Below are 17,467 nucleotides of genomic sequence, written 5' to 3' on the forward strand. Positions count from 1 at the left end.
AGATTTGGGGTATTATTCATTCACTGTGTGTGTGTTTTTGTTTCTGTTTCTTTAACATGATGGGTGTGTGTGTGTGTGTTTTTGTTTCTGTTTCTTTAACATGATTGGTGTGTGTGTGTGTGATGAGTTAAGTTTGCACACCTGAGCCGATGGGAAGTGACAGAGGGCTTCAGAGACATACCTCTCTCACACACACACACTGGAGTGTTTTCACCCTGTGTCTCCTCTCACACAGAACACAGGTAGGTTAATAACCCATTTATAACGCTTATTGAGCGGCCAGGCTGCTCGGGAGAAGCGCTAAGTTTCTCTCTCCTCACCCGAGTGACATTACAGAGAGAGAGAGGAGTCTCGGGCTGAAACCTGAGCTAGCCGGCTAATTCTCTGGACTAACCTGATATTTAAGACGCGGTATGTTTACACGTAACGTCCGAGCTGACGTGTAGAGAACACTTCGGAGACCTGCTCAAGTCTAAGCTGCTTTACTACACGGATAGTAAAAAAGCCGGAGAGGATTAAATCCTCCATCTGTCTGTCAGTCGCTAAACTAGCTGGCTAAGAAAATGACAAAACTAGCTAGCAGAGAGTCGGAGAGATAAACACTGGCCTAGCGTGAAAAACCTCACGATATAAAGACTTTACTCAGAATAAAGACCTGCTCGACACGTCGTGACAGTAAGATTAATCCTTTAATTATTACTTTAAGACCTTTTCTTTCTTGTTTGTTTTTTATTTTCCACGGGATAAATTCTTCAGAAATGTCCGAGCTAGCTATCAGTTAGCTTCTCACGTCGACGGGCCGCTGTGAGCCGACAAACTTTTTGCTCTTTCTCTCTCTGTCTTCCTCTCTTTGTGTGTTTCTAATAAGTTCATTATTATTATTTTATTTTACATCCACAATGTTTAATTGTACGAGTGTTTAATTGTTTTGTAAATGCTTTCAATTTGAAAGAAGCTTTGTTTTCAGCACTATAGGGATTTGTTTATGAAGATTAGCTCGCTGGACTTGAGAACCATAAAGCATTTATTATCACTGAGTCATAGATTTAAAACTTTTATTCATTATTCTTGTATTAAAGTGTTTATTCTTTACGCCTTGTCAGCTTAAAGGATCAATTTCTTCAGGAGAAACAAACCTGATTTCACTTTGACTGTCTGAGAAGTGTCTCACACACACACACTTCTCACTTTTATCACCTACAGAAACACAGACATGCAAGAAATAAATACTGTATAATACACACATGTACGTGGGTATGTACGTCACAATGTGTAAACAACAACAACAAACAAATGTGATCAATAAGGTTTAATTAGCTGTTAATACGTTGTCGATTTTCCTTAAGAGCAGCAGCTTGCCTGGGCTTTTAATAAGTTGTGTTTCTCAGACAGCATGAAGATGTCTTTTAGGAGGTCCAGGTTGAGCAAATAAGTAGTGTTTTAGTAATGTTTTAAACCAAACTATACTTCTGTAAATGGTAGAAAAGAGGCTGTCAAGATTTCTAACTCCGCTGTCAGATGGAACAATAGACAATTTTAAATATATAGGTTTTTTTTTAAACTCTTAGGCATGCTTAAAGTAAAGAAATGAACCGTAAACAGACTGCCAATTTGATTCAGTGAAATTTTTGCCCGTTTCCAATTACACTCGTGTACTTTCTGATTTGTCTTAATGAGCTACTGTATATTTCTTACATGTGTTTAATTATTATTCATTCATTCGTGATCTATACTATTTTATCCTGTACAACAAAAGTACTGAATTAAAATATAATAAGTAATGATCAGTCAATAAAATGTTTGTCAAGCTGCGGTACAAATTTCTTTTTGTGTTTATATATATATATATATATATATATATATATATAAAATTACCATAGCATTTCATTAATGTTTATTGAGCTGTTAGTCTTGTGGCCACAGCAGACCCTCCGATCCACACAGGTTTTCAAATTTGAGGTTTTCAGTTACTGGTTTTTATTATCGCCATGTTTTTGGAGCGTATGAAACAATCTGGTTTTAAACTTTCAGCAGAAAGAATAAACATACATTAATCTACTCGGAAATCTGCGTTCCTTTCCTCATGCTGCGCTTTCGTTCCATACGCGGTAAACTATTGCGAACTTTTGCGTTAGTTGGCGCCGTTGAGTGACATGTACAGCCACACCCACCTTGAGGGGGGGAAAAAAACACTAGATTACTGGTATATTAATTATTCTCACAAAAACTGTAATTCCACAGTTATTTAGTGATGGCTGCTTTACAGATTTGCAGTGTCCTGGAGTCTTTGCTCACGAGACAGGGTACATCCAGGATAGGGTGCCAGTCCATTGCACATTACACGCACACAATGTGCAATTTGGAAATTGGAAATAAACTCACCAATAACATGCAAACTCCACACAGACAGTCCTGAGGGGGGGAATCGAACCCAGAACCTTGTAGGTCTGACTACATAGTGCTAACCACTATGCTACAGTGCCGCTTGTTTTTGGACTATTAAAAACTGCTTACCATCTGATTACCATTGAAGCGATACTCTTGCAAAATGTGATTACTTGCAGAAGATTTAAACGTTTCGTATTGTATTTTCTGGAAACATTGTGTTATAGGCTATTTTCGAGGAACTTTCAATTTCTGACCATTAAACTTATGTAAAGAATTTGTTAAAAACAAGAAAAGGCTAAATAATTTTAGGCTTGAATCAATTCTAAATTGAAAACTGAACTATTGATCCATTGACCAACAAGGTGCAGCTTAAAAATGGGGATATTCCAAAAGAAGTCATAATGTAGTTTGGTGTAGACATTTCATCTCAAAGCAGTAAGGGTTCATTTACTTCTTTCTTTGTGTACAACCAAAACACAATGATGATAAAACTTTGTTTGTGCTTTAAACTAGGTGTGTGAAGATGTGCAAAAAAGTCCTGCTTTGGTGTGTCCATCCTATACGTACGTCACGTTTTGGGACGTTTTCGATTCGTTGAAGCCAAAAAAAAAAAAAGACAGACATGTTTTTTTTTTATTTTTTATTATTATTACAAACTTAGAAACTTGTACAACTTGTATATTTGGGCAAAGCAGCCATAATTTTTTTAAACTTGTAAGAACTTTACAGAAAAGCATATATCTGTCTTTTGTTTCTTTAAAACTTGTGATCATGACACACACTGAAGTAAACGTTCTGTACCAAATGGTCCGGTACAAACATTTGTAACATTACACCAGTACTTTACCCTGATCCGATTGGACAGATCTTACATGATAAAAAAAAAAGGAGTTCTTTATTCATAAGTGGTGACAGATCTTTTCTCCTTAATATTTGAAGCGAAACTATCCAACATCTCAGGTATGCAGAAGAGGGCGGATAGCGCGGAATCTTCCAGTGGGTAAACTATTTAACGCGATTCAATTTGATTTCATTTGTATAGCACTTTTAGCAACAGTCGTTGTCACCCACAATTAGTTCGTGCCTGACGGTGTCAAGAAAAATGACTTGAGCCGTATAAGCTGAAGGTTTGTTTGATAAGCGATATAGGTGATAATAAGGAATGCGCTACTACATCAAGATGAATGAAATTACCGCAGTCTCAGGATGTATCATGGTCACACCCTTTCTCTGATGAGTCAGATGTGACAGCAGGAAGGAGCAAATAATCAGGTTTCAACATGTTGTGTGTGTGTATATATATATATATATATACACATACACACACACTCACGGTCAACAGGGCTGCGCCTTTCTCATATTAGTTGCGAAATTCTTCCGACAGTTTTTTAAGCACCAGATAAACAGTGGAGTTTGTTTTAATTATAGCACTGTACTGTTAAATTTAATGTTGAAAGTATTGATGCATTTAAATTTAGCTGCTGTTATCCAGAGTGACTTACAAAAGTGCTTTAAAGTTTCCGTCATTGGATAGATCCTTACACTGGGTTACTAGGTTACTATCTAAATACCATCAGTACAACATTCTTGCAAAGGTTTTTTTTTTTTTTTTTGGTGTGTTTGTGTTTGATCAACCCAAATATTGAAGGAACAAATACTGTAGGTCTTAAGTCGTTATTTGATGATTGGAGATCCGTGACAGTAGTGCTGTCTCTAATTCATGTAATAGATTATCACATAGAATATTATTAATAGAGTATTATTTTTATTAGTGTTATTTTCTGATGTAAATCATATATTAGGACAATGTGTTATCTATCTATACATATAATAAAACTGTAAAGTTGCCGTGTCTATACGTGGAAGATATTTGCGGAAAAATAATAGAGGGAAGTCGTACAACGAGTGATAGAACACATCAAGATGTTTTTTGGAATTTTTGTGTACGCATCATGTTAAAACTACTGAATGAATTTCAATTCGGTTTTCATTCACAGGTGTATTTGGCAGAGCTTGAGGTAGCATATCAGCTACTTTGAAATTTAAATGTAAAACACCCTTATATCATAAAAAAAAAAAAATTGACCTTGAAAAAAATTATTCAATCTCAAAAGTCAACAAATGGCACTGTACATTTTTTAATATCCTAAATATTCTTAATATATTTATGAAATCTACTTATTAAATAATTAAACGCGCTTATGAGCGGGCAATTAAATTCGCGGGTGCAGATAGTAGCAAAATAAATCACTTCCAAACAGTAGAGGTTTCTATGCTTTGTATTATTATTGTCACTATAACACACTGCCAGGCTTTTTATTCCGTACCTGTGCTAATAAATGTTATTAACCTGTAGTATTCTTTCTTTCCTTTTTTTTTTTCTACAGGTTGAACCTGTGACCTGCACGTAGGACCTGAGGAAAACTCCGGAAATGGTCATCATAAAAAACTCCATAGGTGTTTGTTTCCTGTAAAAAAAAAAAAAAAAAGAAAGAAAGAAAGAAACAAAAACAAAGGGGCCTGATGGGTTACAAAACAGAGCCAAAATGCTCTTGGACTCAGACGAGCACTATGACGTGTGCACTCACCCTGGTGGAAACGCACGCAGACGAGGGAGTCACGTGCGTACGTCCAACCCTCTGAAAGGCTCCAGACCTTCGCATATTCGTATGGATACGGAAATACTGACGTGTTTGCGAGATTTCTACACGAGAGACTGTTTTCTTCCTCCAGGGATGAGTTAGGTTCAGAAGTATGAGCCGGAAGATCACAAGAGCGCCGTTTTTGTTCTTAATTTTTTTCATAATTGCGATCTTTTATTAGACAGACCATCCCAGAGGGGGACACCGGGGCTCCTGCTCCAGAAGAGACTGTGGCAGATTTCGTTTCCTGTTCGCTTTGACTCATCATTTCCACGAGCCCTCCATTGTTCCTTATTGAGTTTTCTTACTTTTTGTTAGTTTTTTTGTTTTATTTCTTTTTCTTCGGAGGAGGCAGGGGGTGACCTCGTGTTTGACTCGCTTGATTTTATGTGTCCTGTGAAACGTATGCCTTGTTCTTAAGAAAGTGTACTGTTTTGCACCAGTGACTGCTTTGTTCGCTGCTGTTTCTCCTATGCCTCTCCGATTTCTGAAACACAGGGCTTAGAAGCGATTTGCACTAAAAGAACTTTCACTTGATTTATTCTTTTTTTATTCTTTTTTTAATTATTATTATTTCTGCCAAAATCGTATCACCTTCAAGCCATATAAATGTATATTTTTCAGACAAAACTATAAATCTATTTTATCGTGATCAAGATCATAAACTGTATAAATGTATTTTTATGTATAAGCACACACAAACACCTGCACTGTGTTCATCAGAGTGTTTCATCATTTCCGAAGCTATTTTTTTTTTACTTTTTACATTTGGATATATAATTTATAACGCGCGTATTATCATCGTTTTTTTCCACCAGAAGGTAGTTTTTACAATGACAGTACTTTTCTCTCGTAGCTCCTCCACAAGCGGACGGCGAGCGCTCGTTTTCTGACCCCCTGCATGCGCTTTTAGCTTATTTTTGTGTTTTCTCCCCAATGCCTGCGGGTGTCAGTGTGGGTGGGGCTCTTGGAGACCCCTCCCCTTCCCGGCGATTCCGTCCCAGTCGCTATGTGCCAGTGTCCGCAGCGACAGCCTTCCTCGTCGGGGCCACGACGCTTTTCCTGTGCTTCACGTAAGTCTTTTGACGTCTTCGTGTGTGGTCTGTGAAGAGAGTGCGATTGTAGTGTCTTTACCATTCTCCCTGTCCCTCTCTCTGATCGTAGATGTCCTTGGCTGGCTGAACATGTCTCTTCTTCCATTCCCGTCTACAACATCGTGGTCTTCCTCTTCACTCTGGCCAACTTTTGCATGGCTACATTTATGGACCCAGGCATCTTCCCCAGAGGTGCACACGCATATGTTTGTGAAATATGTAGATCAGAACGTTCTGGAAAGTGTTGAGTAGAAAATAGGACATTTGGGGGTGTGCAACTATAGGAAAATAATCTACGACAGGGCGGCATAGCGCGTCCTGGTTAAAGACATTGAGTTACTGGACTACTAATCATAGGGTTCTAGGTTAAAACCCACTGAACCACCAAGTGTTTGATCCAAACCACTGTTTGATCCTTGATATAGACCCTTAACTCTCAACTGCTTAGATGTATAATGAGATCAAATGTAGCTTGCTATGGATAAGGGTCTCTGTCAAATGCCATAAATATATACGGCTGTAGAATTTATTTTAATTGACTTTTAGAAAAAAAATATTTTCATTAAAATATATATATTTTTCCGTATTGCCTCGGTAAAAAAAAAAATGTTTTAAGCTGAGATGCGAGCCACAAAGGCACCGCTGTTTTCACTTCTTCATCCGAAGTGAATCTTCATCCTAGTGCGGCAAAACTGAACGTGATCAGGATTATAGAGAGGATCCGTTAACACATTTTTGTGTGTTAAAGTGTCGACAGCATGGGCAGGAGCGTGAGGACGTGCATCGTCTTAGATAGCCGTCCTCTGCGTTTAATCTGAACTTTAGGCTTCAGCTCTTCAATAAGCTTCTCACTGTAACGAGTGGTGTCAATTGTTAAACCTTTTTTCATGGTAATGTTCCAATACTGGTTCTTGAGATGAGAATCGCAGAAAACCGTAATGCGTTGATTTCCAGCTGATGGTCGACTTTTTAACTTTTTCTCGTTTCTGCGATTGAGGATGTTTCCATTTCTGTACTCTGTCATTTGCTCTCGGGCTCGTAGTGATGAATCCGTGTCTCATCACCAGTAATAATTCTCTTTAAAAAACTTTTACCTTCCTTAGAGTATCGCTCCAAATTTTGTTTGCAGATAGACAAACGCTTTTTGCGTACTGCACAGAAAGTCTTTGATAAATAACAGTACCGGGCACACCCTCAGACCACAAAAAAAAAAAAAAAAAAGAATCGCTGCATGCTGCTTTTCTTTCGTGCAAAGGTACAAGTGAACTGATGTACTGCTTTCACATCTGCACAGCAGTGACTGGAGAGATGGTAGCCTTGAACACAAAGCGCTGATGCCATGTTTTAATATAGTTTTAATATAACCGTAGCGCGAATAATTTTTTCGACTTATAGACGATTATTAGGATTACGATGATTATTTTGTCACTATTATGTCAGTATTTGCTTCTCGTATACAACAAATATTTGACAATTGTTTATTAGTTAAAGAAAATGCTGCACATTGTACTCTAGCCGTAGCAGCCATATACTCATTTAACCATTTCAGCAAAAATAAATGCCCCCACCCACCCAGGAGACGCACCAGATTTTCTTTTAATTAATATTAAATTCACTGTTTCTTGGTCGTTTCTTTATATTGTGCAGCGGAGGAAGATGAAGATAAGGAGGACGATTTCCGGGCTCCTCTCTATAAGACGGTGGAGGTGAGGGGCATTCAAGTGCGCATGAAATGGTGTTCCACGTGCCGCTTTTACAGACCACCGCGATGCTCGCACTGCTCCGTGTGTGACAACTGCGTCGAGGTACACTCTCACACACTTTCTCTGCATCCTATGTTTTGATGTTTGTTTTTAATCTCTCTTTAACGTCTCTTCTGATTTTAGGAGTTTGACCATCACTGCCCGTGGGTAAATAACTGCATTGGGAGGCGGAACTACCGCTATTTCTTCCTGTTCCTTTTGTCTCTTACGACACACATAATGGGAGTGTTTGGATTCAGCCTCCTGTACATCCTGTATCACACCGAACAGCTGGACAAAGTACACTCCGGAGTCACGTATCCTTTATTATTTAGAAAAAGTGCGCCTTTTTTTTTTTTTTTTGCAGTAGAAACGTGCCTGTTTGTAAATTTCACTTGATTGAATTTAAATTTATTTGTGTAGCAGATTTGTGTAGACTGTCAACATTGTCACAAAGCAGCTTTACAAACCTTTCATTTGCCAATGTGCTTAAAAACCCTTGAGGGAAAACAGACTGCAAAAGAGAAGACACGTTCTTGTGGGTGTTTTGCATGAACTACAACACAAATTCATTCAAATCTGGCAATCGTAACTTGCTAACCTTTAGCTGCGCTGTGCAGGCGTCTCCAACTTCTCCATATACGTAGAAAATACAGTCGACCCCCGAAGTTGGGTTACGATCCTAAAGCAACCGCGAATTGTGAAAAAAAATCTTGCATTTTGGATGTGGTCAAAAGAGTGCATATAAACGCCTATTTTTCATAGTTTAAACCCTAATTATGCCCCCCAAACACTTAAATTTTATTTCAAACCTAAACTAAATACATTACTCTTAAAAAAAACATTTAAAAAGGATGTAAAGGTAAACCCAGATACTATCAAATACAGATGTTATGCCCTATATGTACTGTAATTCATGCAAGAGTGTTTTCTTTGGTATAAGTACAGTAGGATGAATACAATAAAAAAACAATAATTCACCATCATAAACCGTTTTTTTTTTTTTTTTTTTGCTCTACGGTTGCTTTGTGTTCTCACTACAGTACTAAAATGTTTATATATTATATTCTATATAATTGAATTTATGTTAATATTTGTTATGAAAAGATTACACAAGTCAGTCTCCAGGTTTCTGTTTCCTCCGTGTAGTGATGATGAGTGATTATTATTGTTATAAATCCTTAACACAATCTTCAGTATGGCAGTAATGTGCATCGCAGGTCTGTTCTTTGTCCCAGTAGCGGGACTCACCGGCTTCCACATTGTGCTGGTAGCCAGAGGGAGAACAACAAACGAACAGGTGTGTGTGTGTGTGTGTGTGAGAGAGATGGAGAGAGAGAGTTGATACAAGTATTATATTTATTATTTATATTGAAAGTAATTTTTGCCATTACTTTCTTTACCCCTTTTCAGGTTACAGGAAAGTTCAGAGGGGGTGTGAACCCATTCACACATGGATGCTGTAAAAATGTGTCTCATGTGCTCTGTAGCTCACAAGCTCCAAGGTTTTCACACTTGTATATTCTGTAGCTTTCTACACTTTTCTGTATTTTATTTTGTCTAGTAGAGCATAGTCCTGATCTCTGTGTGTGTGTGTGTCTGTGCAGGTACATAGGGAGGTTAAAGCAGTCCCAAACCCTTCAGGTTCAGCCTCCGTTTCTGCGGCCTCAACTTTCCGAAGCACAGCTCGCCGCTAAAGTATTGGACAACGGAATCCAGCAGGTACAAATTCACACAGACAACCGCTAACACAACCGCAGGTGTAGTTCATGCCTCAGATTTTAATGCCGTCTTTTATCATAGTGTGTTTTTGGGTCAGCGTCACAGGGACTCCTCTCGTGATTTAAAGGCGCAGTCTCGCAAAAGAATAATGTGGAACAAAAACACGAAATACACAGGTTAAGACTGCGCCTTTAAATCGCAAGGGAAATCCTCGTGACACAGCGGGGTCAGCTGACCTCGTTTAAAGGAAACCCGCTAAAAGGACAACGCTACATGGTGTTTACTGTGCGCTTAAACGGACACCAATTTGTCTTAGAGCTGTATTGGACTGTGAACTTTTGACTCATTGAGGATTTTCCGAAATTAGGATTATTCTGCTTTTTCATTTATTTTTTGTCAAAGGCTCACTTTGTCTGACTTAAGAACGAATCTGACTTACGAATGTGCTCCCAGGACTCAACTCGTTCATAACTCAGAGACTTCCTGTAATACTGCTATCTCTCACAGCATCTGGTCCTGATCAGAGAGGTCTTGTTAACTGAAATAATCGTATGTTTTCTAGTCTAAGAGCAGTCTGGAAGCCATGGAAAGCCAGTCTACGGACATCGAGGCACCTCCACCTCCGAAACCAGAGCACAGATACCAAGGGCTGCCTCACACACACAATGAAGGTCAGGACTATAACCACACCCGTGCATGCAGGCTGCATAATAAAATCTCAGCATGGTTTTTACTGTATGTATGTATATTATTTACTTCCTGATGGTTTCGCTATCTTTCAATCAGAGAGCAGTCTCCTGAGTGAAGCTCCACCCACACCGGCGTTATATAAATACCGGCCGTCCTATAGCAGCCCAGGAAAAAACCACACACATTCCACACACAAGGTAAGAACGTGTGAGAGACGTGAACTCGCACTCGTGCACACGCGTGCTGGTTAAGAGCAGACGCTTCACTCTGGATGAGCAGCAGGATTCGTTATACCTACAGATGTGCAGAAATATGTTTTCATATTTAATTTGTCATTTATTTTTTTTATGATTCTGAAGCAAACGGTTAAAGAGTTGTAGCTGTGTGTGCGCGCGTGTGTGTGTGTGCTGTGTTGTTTTGCTCTGTGGTTATATTTGCATCATGCTGTGCCGGGTCCTATGAACATGTTTCTCTCTCGGCCTTGAGAGTTGTGTTCTGCTTTTTTGTCTCTCTTCTCCCGCCCTTTTGGTAAACATGACGTAAAACAAAAACATTATTATCTAATAAACAGGTTAATTGCTGATGATTACATTAGGGCTGAATGCAATCTCGCAAATTATTATTTTGTTGATTCACACAGAACTGTTTTCACATACAGAGCACACAGATTTCTCCAAAAACATACAAAAGCCAAATTAAAACAAATTGTTTCTTACTTTTTATTACAGTTGTGCTCAAACATTTGCGTACCCTGAATGAAATGGTTAAACATATGGTCTAAAATACACTATATCGCCAAAAGTGTTTGCTCGCCTGCCTTCACATGCATATGAACTTGAGTAACGTCCAATTCTTAATCCATGGGGTTTAATGATGTTGGCCCCGCCCCCTTTGCAGCTATAACAGCTTCAATTCTTCTGGGAAGGCTTTCCTCAAGGTTTAGGAGTGTGTTTATGGGAATTTTTGACCAGTCCTTTAGAAGCGCCTTACATATTACCAGTGTTGGGGGGACGTTACTTTTTAAAGTTACTAATTACATTACAAAATTACTGTCATTAAAAAGTGAATGACATCAAAAGTATCAGGTACATTAAAGTGTTACTTTCTGATAAAAGTAACTAGTTAGAGTACTTTTCCATTGCAGAAAATAAAAACTCCTTTGTGATTCCTCATGCAGGTTGTTTTAGTCGAGACCATCATCACTCAGCCAAGTTTGGCCCATAATTTGTTAACTACCAACAGCAGGATTAACACAGGGAGGCAGTTTATCGGGGGTGGGGGCGAGGCTTGTAGGACCACTTTTTTACTCACACACACACACACACACTAACGGAATGACTGCTGTCTGGCTCACAGATTACATAAATTTTCTGAATGACCGATAACATTTAAAAAAATATATAATTAAATAAATGAGTAACTAAATGGCGGACCTAATGCATTAGATTACTCATTACATCCAAAAAGTAATCAAAGTACTCTGATGCGTTACTTTGTAATATATGCATATGAACTTGAGTCCTATAAAAAAAAAATTGTTTTTTGTTTTCTTTAAAAAAATGGTACACATCTTGCAAATTCTCCCAAGGTATGCAAACCTTCGAGCACACCTGTATACGTTCTATAACTAAAATGCATTTCCACTAGTGTCTAATGAGAATCCATTATTAGTTTTAAAAGGCTCTGTTTTTGCTTCACGTCATCTTTAAACCTTCCCCGTGTTACCGCTGCTGCTTTGGAGCGTTTGGTACACTGTGTCCCTCTGTGTGTCTTTCTCTCAGATGAATCGAGGGGACAGTGTGACAGAATCGCCCTCCGTCCCCCTGTCCACCGGGCACGCCAGCTATCGCTCGGAGCCCAGCCTTGCGGGCCGGGGGATTTCTGGGTGGCGTCCAGGAGGGGGAGGGGAGGGAGGCAGAGCAGGCTCGGGGGGACTGGGCGGGCCGTCAGCTCTCGGAGGGCGGTCTTATCCTTCCTTCACTGACACGATCCTACACTCGGCGGTGGCCTCGTGCTCCTCCAGCATCCGCTCGGCTCAGACGACCCACAACGCACTGGGGCCACTGCTGTCCGAAGGCACGACCTCCACTAGCTATAAAAGCTTGGCCAATCAGACACGGAATGGCAGCCTGTCCTACGACAGTCTGCTGACGCCCTCGGAGAGTCCGGAGTTCGAATCGGCTGCTCCAGAGCTGTCTCCGCCCAGGCCGGTGCCCCCGCGCTCGCTCGGCTCTACCCCCGCAGCTCCTCCAGCCCTCATGGGTTACACCTCGCCGTTCTTGTCCGCTCAGCAGAGGGAGGGTTCTCTCCAGGCCTGCCCTGCCCCCCTAAGACCCTCCCCCAATAGACCTTTCCTGCGCCCAACAAGCCCACCCCCTTCTCGAGCTCCGCCCCTGTCTCCTCGCGCTCGCTCTTTGGGTTCGCCACCTCCGGGCCCCGCCCCAGGGAGCATGCCTATGGGCAAATCCTTATCCTACGCAGGCGGAGCGGAGTTACGGCAATGCTCAAATAACACAGGGGGTGGGACTTCCACATCAAAGTGAGTAACGCCCACAGATGACGCCGTTCCATTTATCTGTCCCTCCCTCCCTCCCTCCCTCCCTCCCTCACACACATCATCTCTCCTTTAATAATATTAATAATAATAACGTTCTGTCTCCCTGCTGAGGTTTGGTGCTCTGTACTTTTGGGTTTATCTCTCTCCTTATTTATATAACCAATAATGTGATCTCTTTCTTGCTGCATATTATTTTTACTCTTCTGCTGCCTCTTCCCGGTTTGCCTGTGTGTGTTTGTATGTGTGTGTGTGTCTGCCATGTGTTTTCGTTCCATCATTCCCCTTTATTTTTATCCGCCTGCCCTTTTCTGGTCTTCCTCTCCTGTCTCTTCCTCACTTCTCCTGACCGTTAAGGATGACTCTGTCACTGTGCCAAGGTTCGTCTCTTTCTGTTCATTCTGTTTGTGTGTCTGTATGTCACTATAAGTGTATATATGTGTGTGTGTGTGTGTGTGTAAATGTTTATGATAAACCATGCATGCTTCAGTCTCACCCTGCATGTATCATATACACTGTTGCCAAAAGGGGAAAGGCAATACATTAGGACATTTCATTTTAGGTTAGGTAAAAGTTTTTTTGTTTTTTTGTTTGTTTGTTTATTTATCATTAATATTATGAGTTAGTTTATAATGATCTTAAATGAGATTTCAATATTTAAAACTCTTAACGAATGCAGGAGTGCAGGAAACTGCGTGAGCATTAACTTTTCTTGAGCTTCCCCTTCTGTTCATTCATACACTCTGTTATGCGACAATGTATAATTTTATTTAAAGGAGGATTCAGTAATACTGAAGAAAAATTGTGGAAAACAAATACAGTGGAAGTTCGGCAAAGAATGCTTCCTTCCTTATGAATTTCCGCCTTAAGAATTAAAGTTTTGCAAGAAATCTGCAATCTGCAAATCTGCAAAATGTTACATATAGCATTGGCATATGTACGGGTTGGGCGATATACCGGTAGACACGGTTAACCGGTAGAAATTTGTCAACCGATAGAGATTTTGGTCTATCGTATTAATCGCAGTTGAGATCACGTGACGTTGCACGTTACGTAACCATGCAATACACATTCACTTCTAAGAACCCAAACGCATATAAAGTGGGACGAAACTGTGGCACCAGATTGAGCCGGCGTGGGCAGACCAAATATCCAGACCTGGTGGATTGCGCAGCGCAGACCAACTTGAGCAGCGCTGCTCGAATCACAAACCTGCGCGACGCTGATAGAAATAAACCGCGCCGACCATCAAATTACATTTTACCCCGCTGGGATGCGCACGTACAAACCAGGCATGGCAAGGCGGAAACAATATTAAACAGTCTTGACATTTTAAATAAATCGTTTTTAAATAAAAAAACAGTGGGTCGCGCAGGTTTGTGATTCGAGAGGCGCTGCTCAAATTGGTCCGCGCTGCGTGATCCACCATCTAAACGAATATGGCCAAAGTAAAAAAAAATGCGGCAAACCTCAGCAATTCAGTTTAAATAAAATTACATTATGTAGAACAGTTTCTTTGTGTTTGAATTTTCATTTATGCATTTTCAGATACAAATTGCTATATTGTGATATATATCGTTATTGAGGTAGAAAATTGCTTCTACCATAATAGAAGATTTTGATTATATCGCCCATCCCTAGGCATACGAAGTATTTTATGCGAACGCCACTTTCAGTTGAAATTAAGAAAGAATCATTGCTAAAAAAAAAAGCAACCGGTGCCAGGAGGAATCATAAATAAACATTAAACCTCACTTAATTTAATTTTATTTCATATATTTATTTAATTTACATGTCTTTTTTAAATGTTTTTGATTGTTTTCATGAATGCCAAACTATGACTTTAGTGCTGGAAATTGATAGTCTTGGTAATATTTTTGTTTGGCTAGAACAGATTATCTGCATTTATATAATTTTCTATGAGAGAATCCGTATTGCAATACAGATTTTCGTTTCCAGAACAACATTCTTATTCTGCTGCTGATTGCCTGGAGTCGTGTGGGTCAGTCCAGTCCACAGCACTTTCTATGTTTCCCATTGTGTACGAATACCAGATTTTATTTTTTTTTATCCCTCACATAAAACAGACAGCTGGCCAACCGTGAGAAAATATTTAAAGAATTCGACAGAAGTCTATTGGATTATAATCACTGACTCCTTCTTTAAATTTAATTTTCATTTTAGATTAAGGCATTAGTTCAAGACATGCAATTATTTATTTATTCATTTATTCATTTATTTAGTAATTAGCCACTGTAGCTGAATATTATAATTCTATATATAAATGCACAATGTATCGCCCAGCCCTGACTCCTAACATACTCTGAAACAATCATTTTTTTATTTTTTTATTTTACTCAAGCCTTTCTCTTACGTTTTTTTTGTTGTTGTTATTGTTTTTTCTCTCGTTTGCTCAACCAGCTCTAGGCAGAAACTGACCAACCACAGCAGCCACGCGCACAAACCTGGCGGTGGCGTGAAGAAAGTGAGCGGCGTCGGAGGAACTACCTATGAGATTTCAGTATAAGTGCGTTGTTTTTTTTGTTTTGTTTTTAAAAACGACGCACAGGATTGACTCGTGTCTCCTGCCTCAAGGACGACCAGAGAGCAGATCATCCATGTAAGACGATGTATCCACAGTATGAAAAATGCACGGGAGGGGAAAAAATGCAAAAAAAACAAACAAATACATTTATCTTTGAAAGAAGAACGCTACAATCTGTGGATTAAAGGATAAAGAACCTGAATAGAAAACACAAAACTCCATGATATTTTATTATTGTTGTTTTTAACATATTTAAATTAAGATCCACAGAGGCCGTTCCATCCAGGCCGGAGTTGCCAACCTTGCTGTATGAACGATTATTCAAAGACTCAAGACTTTTAAAAAAAATCACAACTTGTGTTTTTGTTTTTCTCTCAGTACTCGGACCTTTATTTTTCTTGTATTTTTTAATGTTTCTTTTTCCTAATATTATTTTATACTGGTACTGATACAGTATATTGTAAGATTTATTGAATATGTTTGATAGAAGCGCCAATAATAGTAGCACGTAGGCACTGCTTTTGAGGGGAGGGGGGTTTATTAGTTGTTTTTCTTTTTTTTTGAGTGTGTTTTACTTTTTGTTTGTTTGTTTGTTTGTTGGATTGTAATAGACGGCTGCATCAGCCAGTCAGAACTTGAGCTGGAGTTCACCGCCAAAGAGACAAGTGTAGTCAGGGACCTGCTTTTGACAGACAGCACACTTGGCAAAATGGAGTGAATGTAACGTCTGTATCATTACAGCACAAAATGTGGACACTGTACATATTTTGTGCGAGACAAGGGTTCCTTTTGTTTTGTCCATCAATCAGGAAGGAGCCTTTTTTTTTTTTTTTTTTTAAGCATTGGCCAGAGGAAAAGTGCTCTGGTCTTGTGTTAGTAGTACATGCTGGATGCTCTGTACGCCATGTTCTTTATTTTATTTTTATTTTATTTTTATTTTATTTTTTATAGACAGTGGTTACGGTTCAGAGCTGGATGATAAGATTTTTCTGACCATTATCACTTTGAGGTTTGATTGCTGTATGTGTGTGGGGGGGGAGCATGGAGAAAATGGCAGAGAAACAATTTTTGATGTCTCAAACTATTCTACTAGAGCACATTCCAGCTTTGAACCTCTCCAGAGACTCTGCTAAGAAGTGTGTATATGTGTGTGTTTGAATGAATGAGTGAGCGAGTGAGAGGCGAAAAGATATTAACTACTCATTACGTTCAAGTTCAGCTTTGAGGTCTGAGGACCAGAGACGTAAAAAGAGCTTATGCAGTGACACACACACACATACACACACACGCAAGTATTTTTACTGATAACTTTTTTGTCATTTCCACCACGGCCTTATGAAGCCTTTTTAACTGTAATTTTCCTGCACGTGTTAACAGGACACGAGGATGAGGTTTAAAGGGGTGGAGGTCTTTTTTTTTTTTTTTTTTTTTTTTTACCTGTCTGTATTCCTTTAATGCAGGTGACACTGGGTCACATGAGCCAACACATTTCCAACAGAACAATAAAGAATATTACAACACTGAATCGTTACTGTTTTAATGAGTCAACTTATCCAGAATGAGTGAATTCACTGAGTTTTTTTCACTTGTATATTTGAAGGGATGGTTTGTGATGTTATAAGAATTTCTACATGCCGATATGGGAAAAGAATTTCCAGTGGGGTGGTACGATGTGGTCTTGACATTGCTACTACCAAACATCTTTATTTTTTAAGACGTCTCATTCTGGAGTGTTTTATTCCACAGTAATTGAATAATAGTTATATTCTTAACATTATTAACTTATTATTAACAATACTAACTTATTCATTCATTTGCTACACCGTTTATCCAGTTTACAGAGCCTGGAGCCTATCCCAAGAGGCTTTGGGCATAAGGAACATCCTGGGCAGGGTGCCAATCCATCGCACGAACATACACACACACACTACGGGCAATTTAAGTACACCAATACAGTAACATGAAAAAGTATTTGCTGATTATTATTTCTTTGCATATTTTTCACACTTAAATGATTAAGATCATCAAAACAATTTTTATAGTACACGAAGATAACCTGAGTAAATGCAAAATGTAGTTTTTAAATGATT

At 39.2% G+C, this 17,467-nt stretch overlaps 1 protein-coding gene across 2 annotated transcripts; it reads left to right on the forward strand.

The window, feature by feature from the left end:
- The first annotated feature begins 107 nt into the window (after positions 1-107).
- Positions 108-16,897, forward strand: zdhhc5b (zinc finger DHHC-type palmitoyltransferase 5b). Of its 2 annotated transcripts, none has more exons than XM_053505418.1 (12): positions 108-242; positions 4,776-6,103; positions 6,195-6,316; positions 7,772-7,929; positions 8,011-8,183; positions 9,064-9,166; positions 9,280-9,371; positions 9,474-9,588; positions 10,151-10,259; positions 10,375-10,475; positions 12,060-12,817; positions 15,254-16,897. In XM_053505418.1, the coding sequence occupies exons 2-12, from the start codon at positions 5,967-5,969 to the stop codon at positions 15,357-15,359; spliced, it is 1,974 nt and encodes a 657-aa protein (XP_053361393.1). In that variant the 5' UTR covers positions 108-242; positions 4,776-5,966; the 3' UTR covers positions 15,360-16,897. The 2 variants fall into 2 exon arrangements, with proteins under 2 accessions (XP_053361393.1, XP_053361394.1); XM_053505419.1 differs by lacking the exon at positions 108-242 and adding an exon at positions 318-675.
- Positions 16,898-17,467: the final 570 nt, after the last annotated feature.

Source organism: Clarias gariepinus, chromosome 10 (genome assembly GCF_024256425.1).
Source record: "Clarias gariepinus isolate MV-2021 ecotype Netherlands chromosome 10, CGAR_prim_01v2, whole genome shotgun sequence".
In the NCBI taxonomy this organism is placed as follows: domain Eukaryota; kingdom Metazoa; phylum Chordata; class Actinopteri; order Siluriformes; family Clariidae; genus Clarias; species Clarias gariepinus.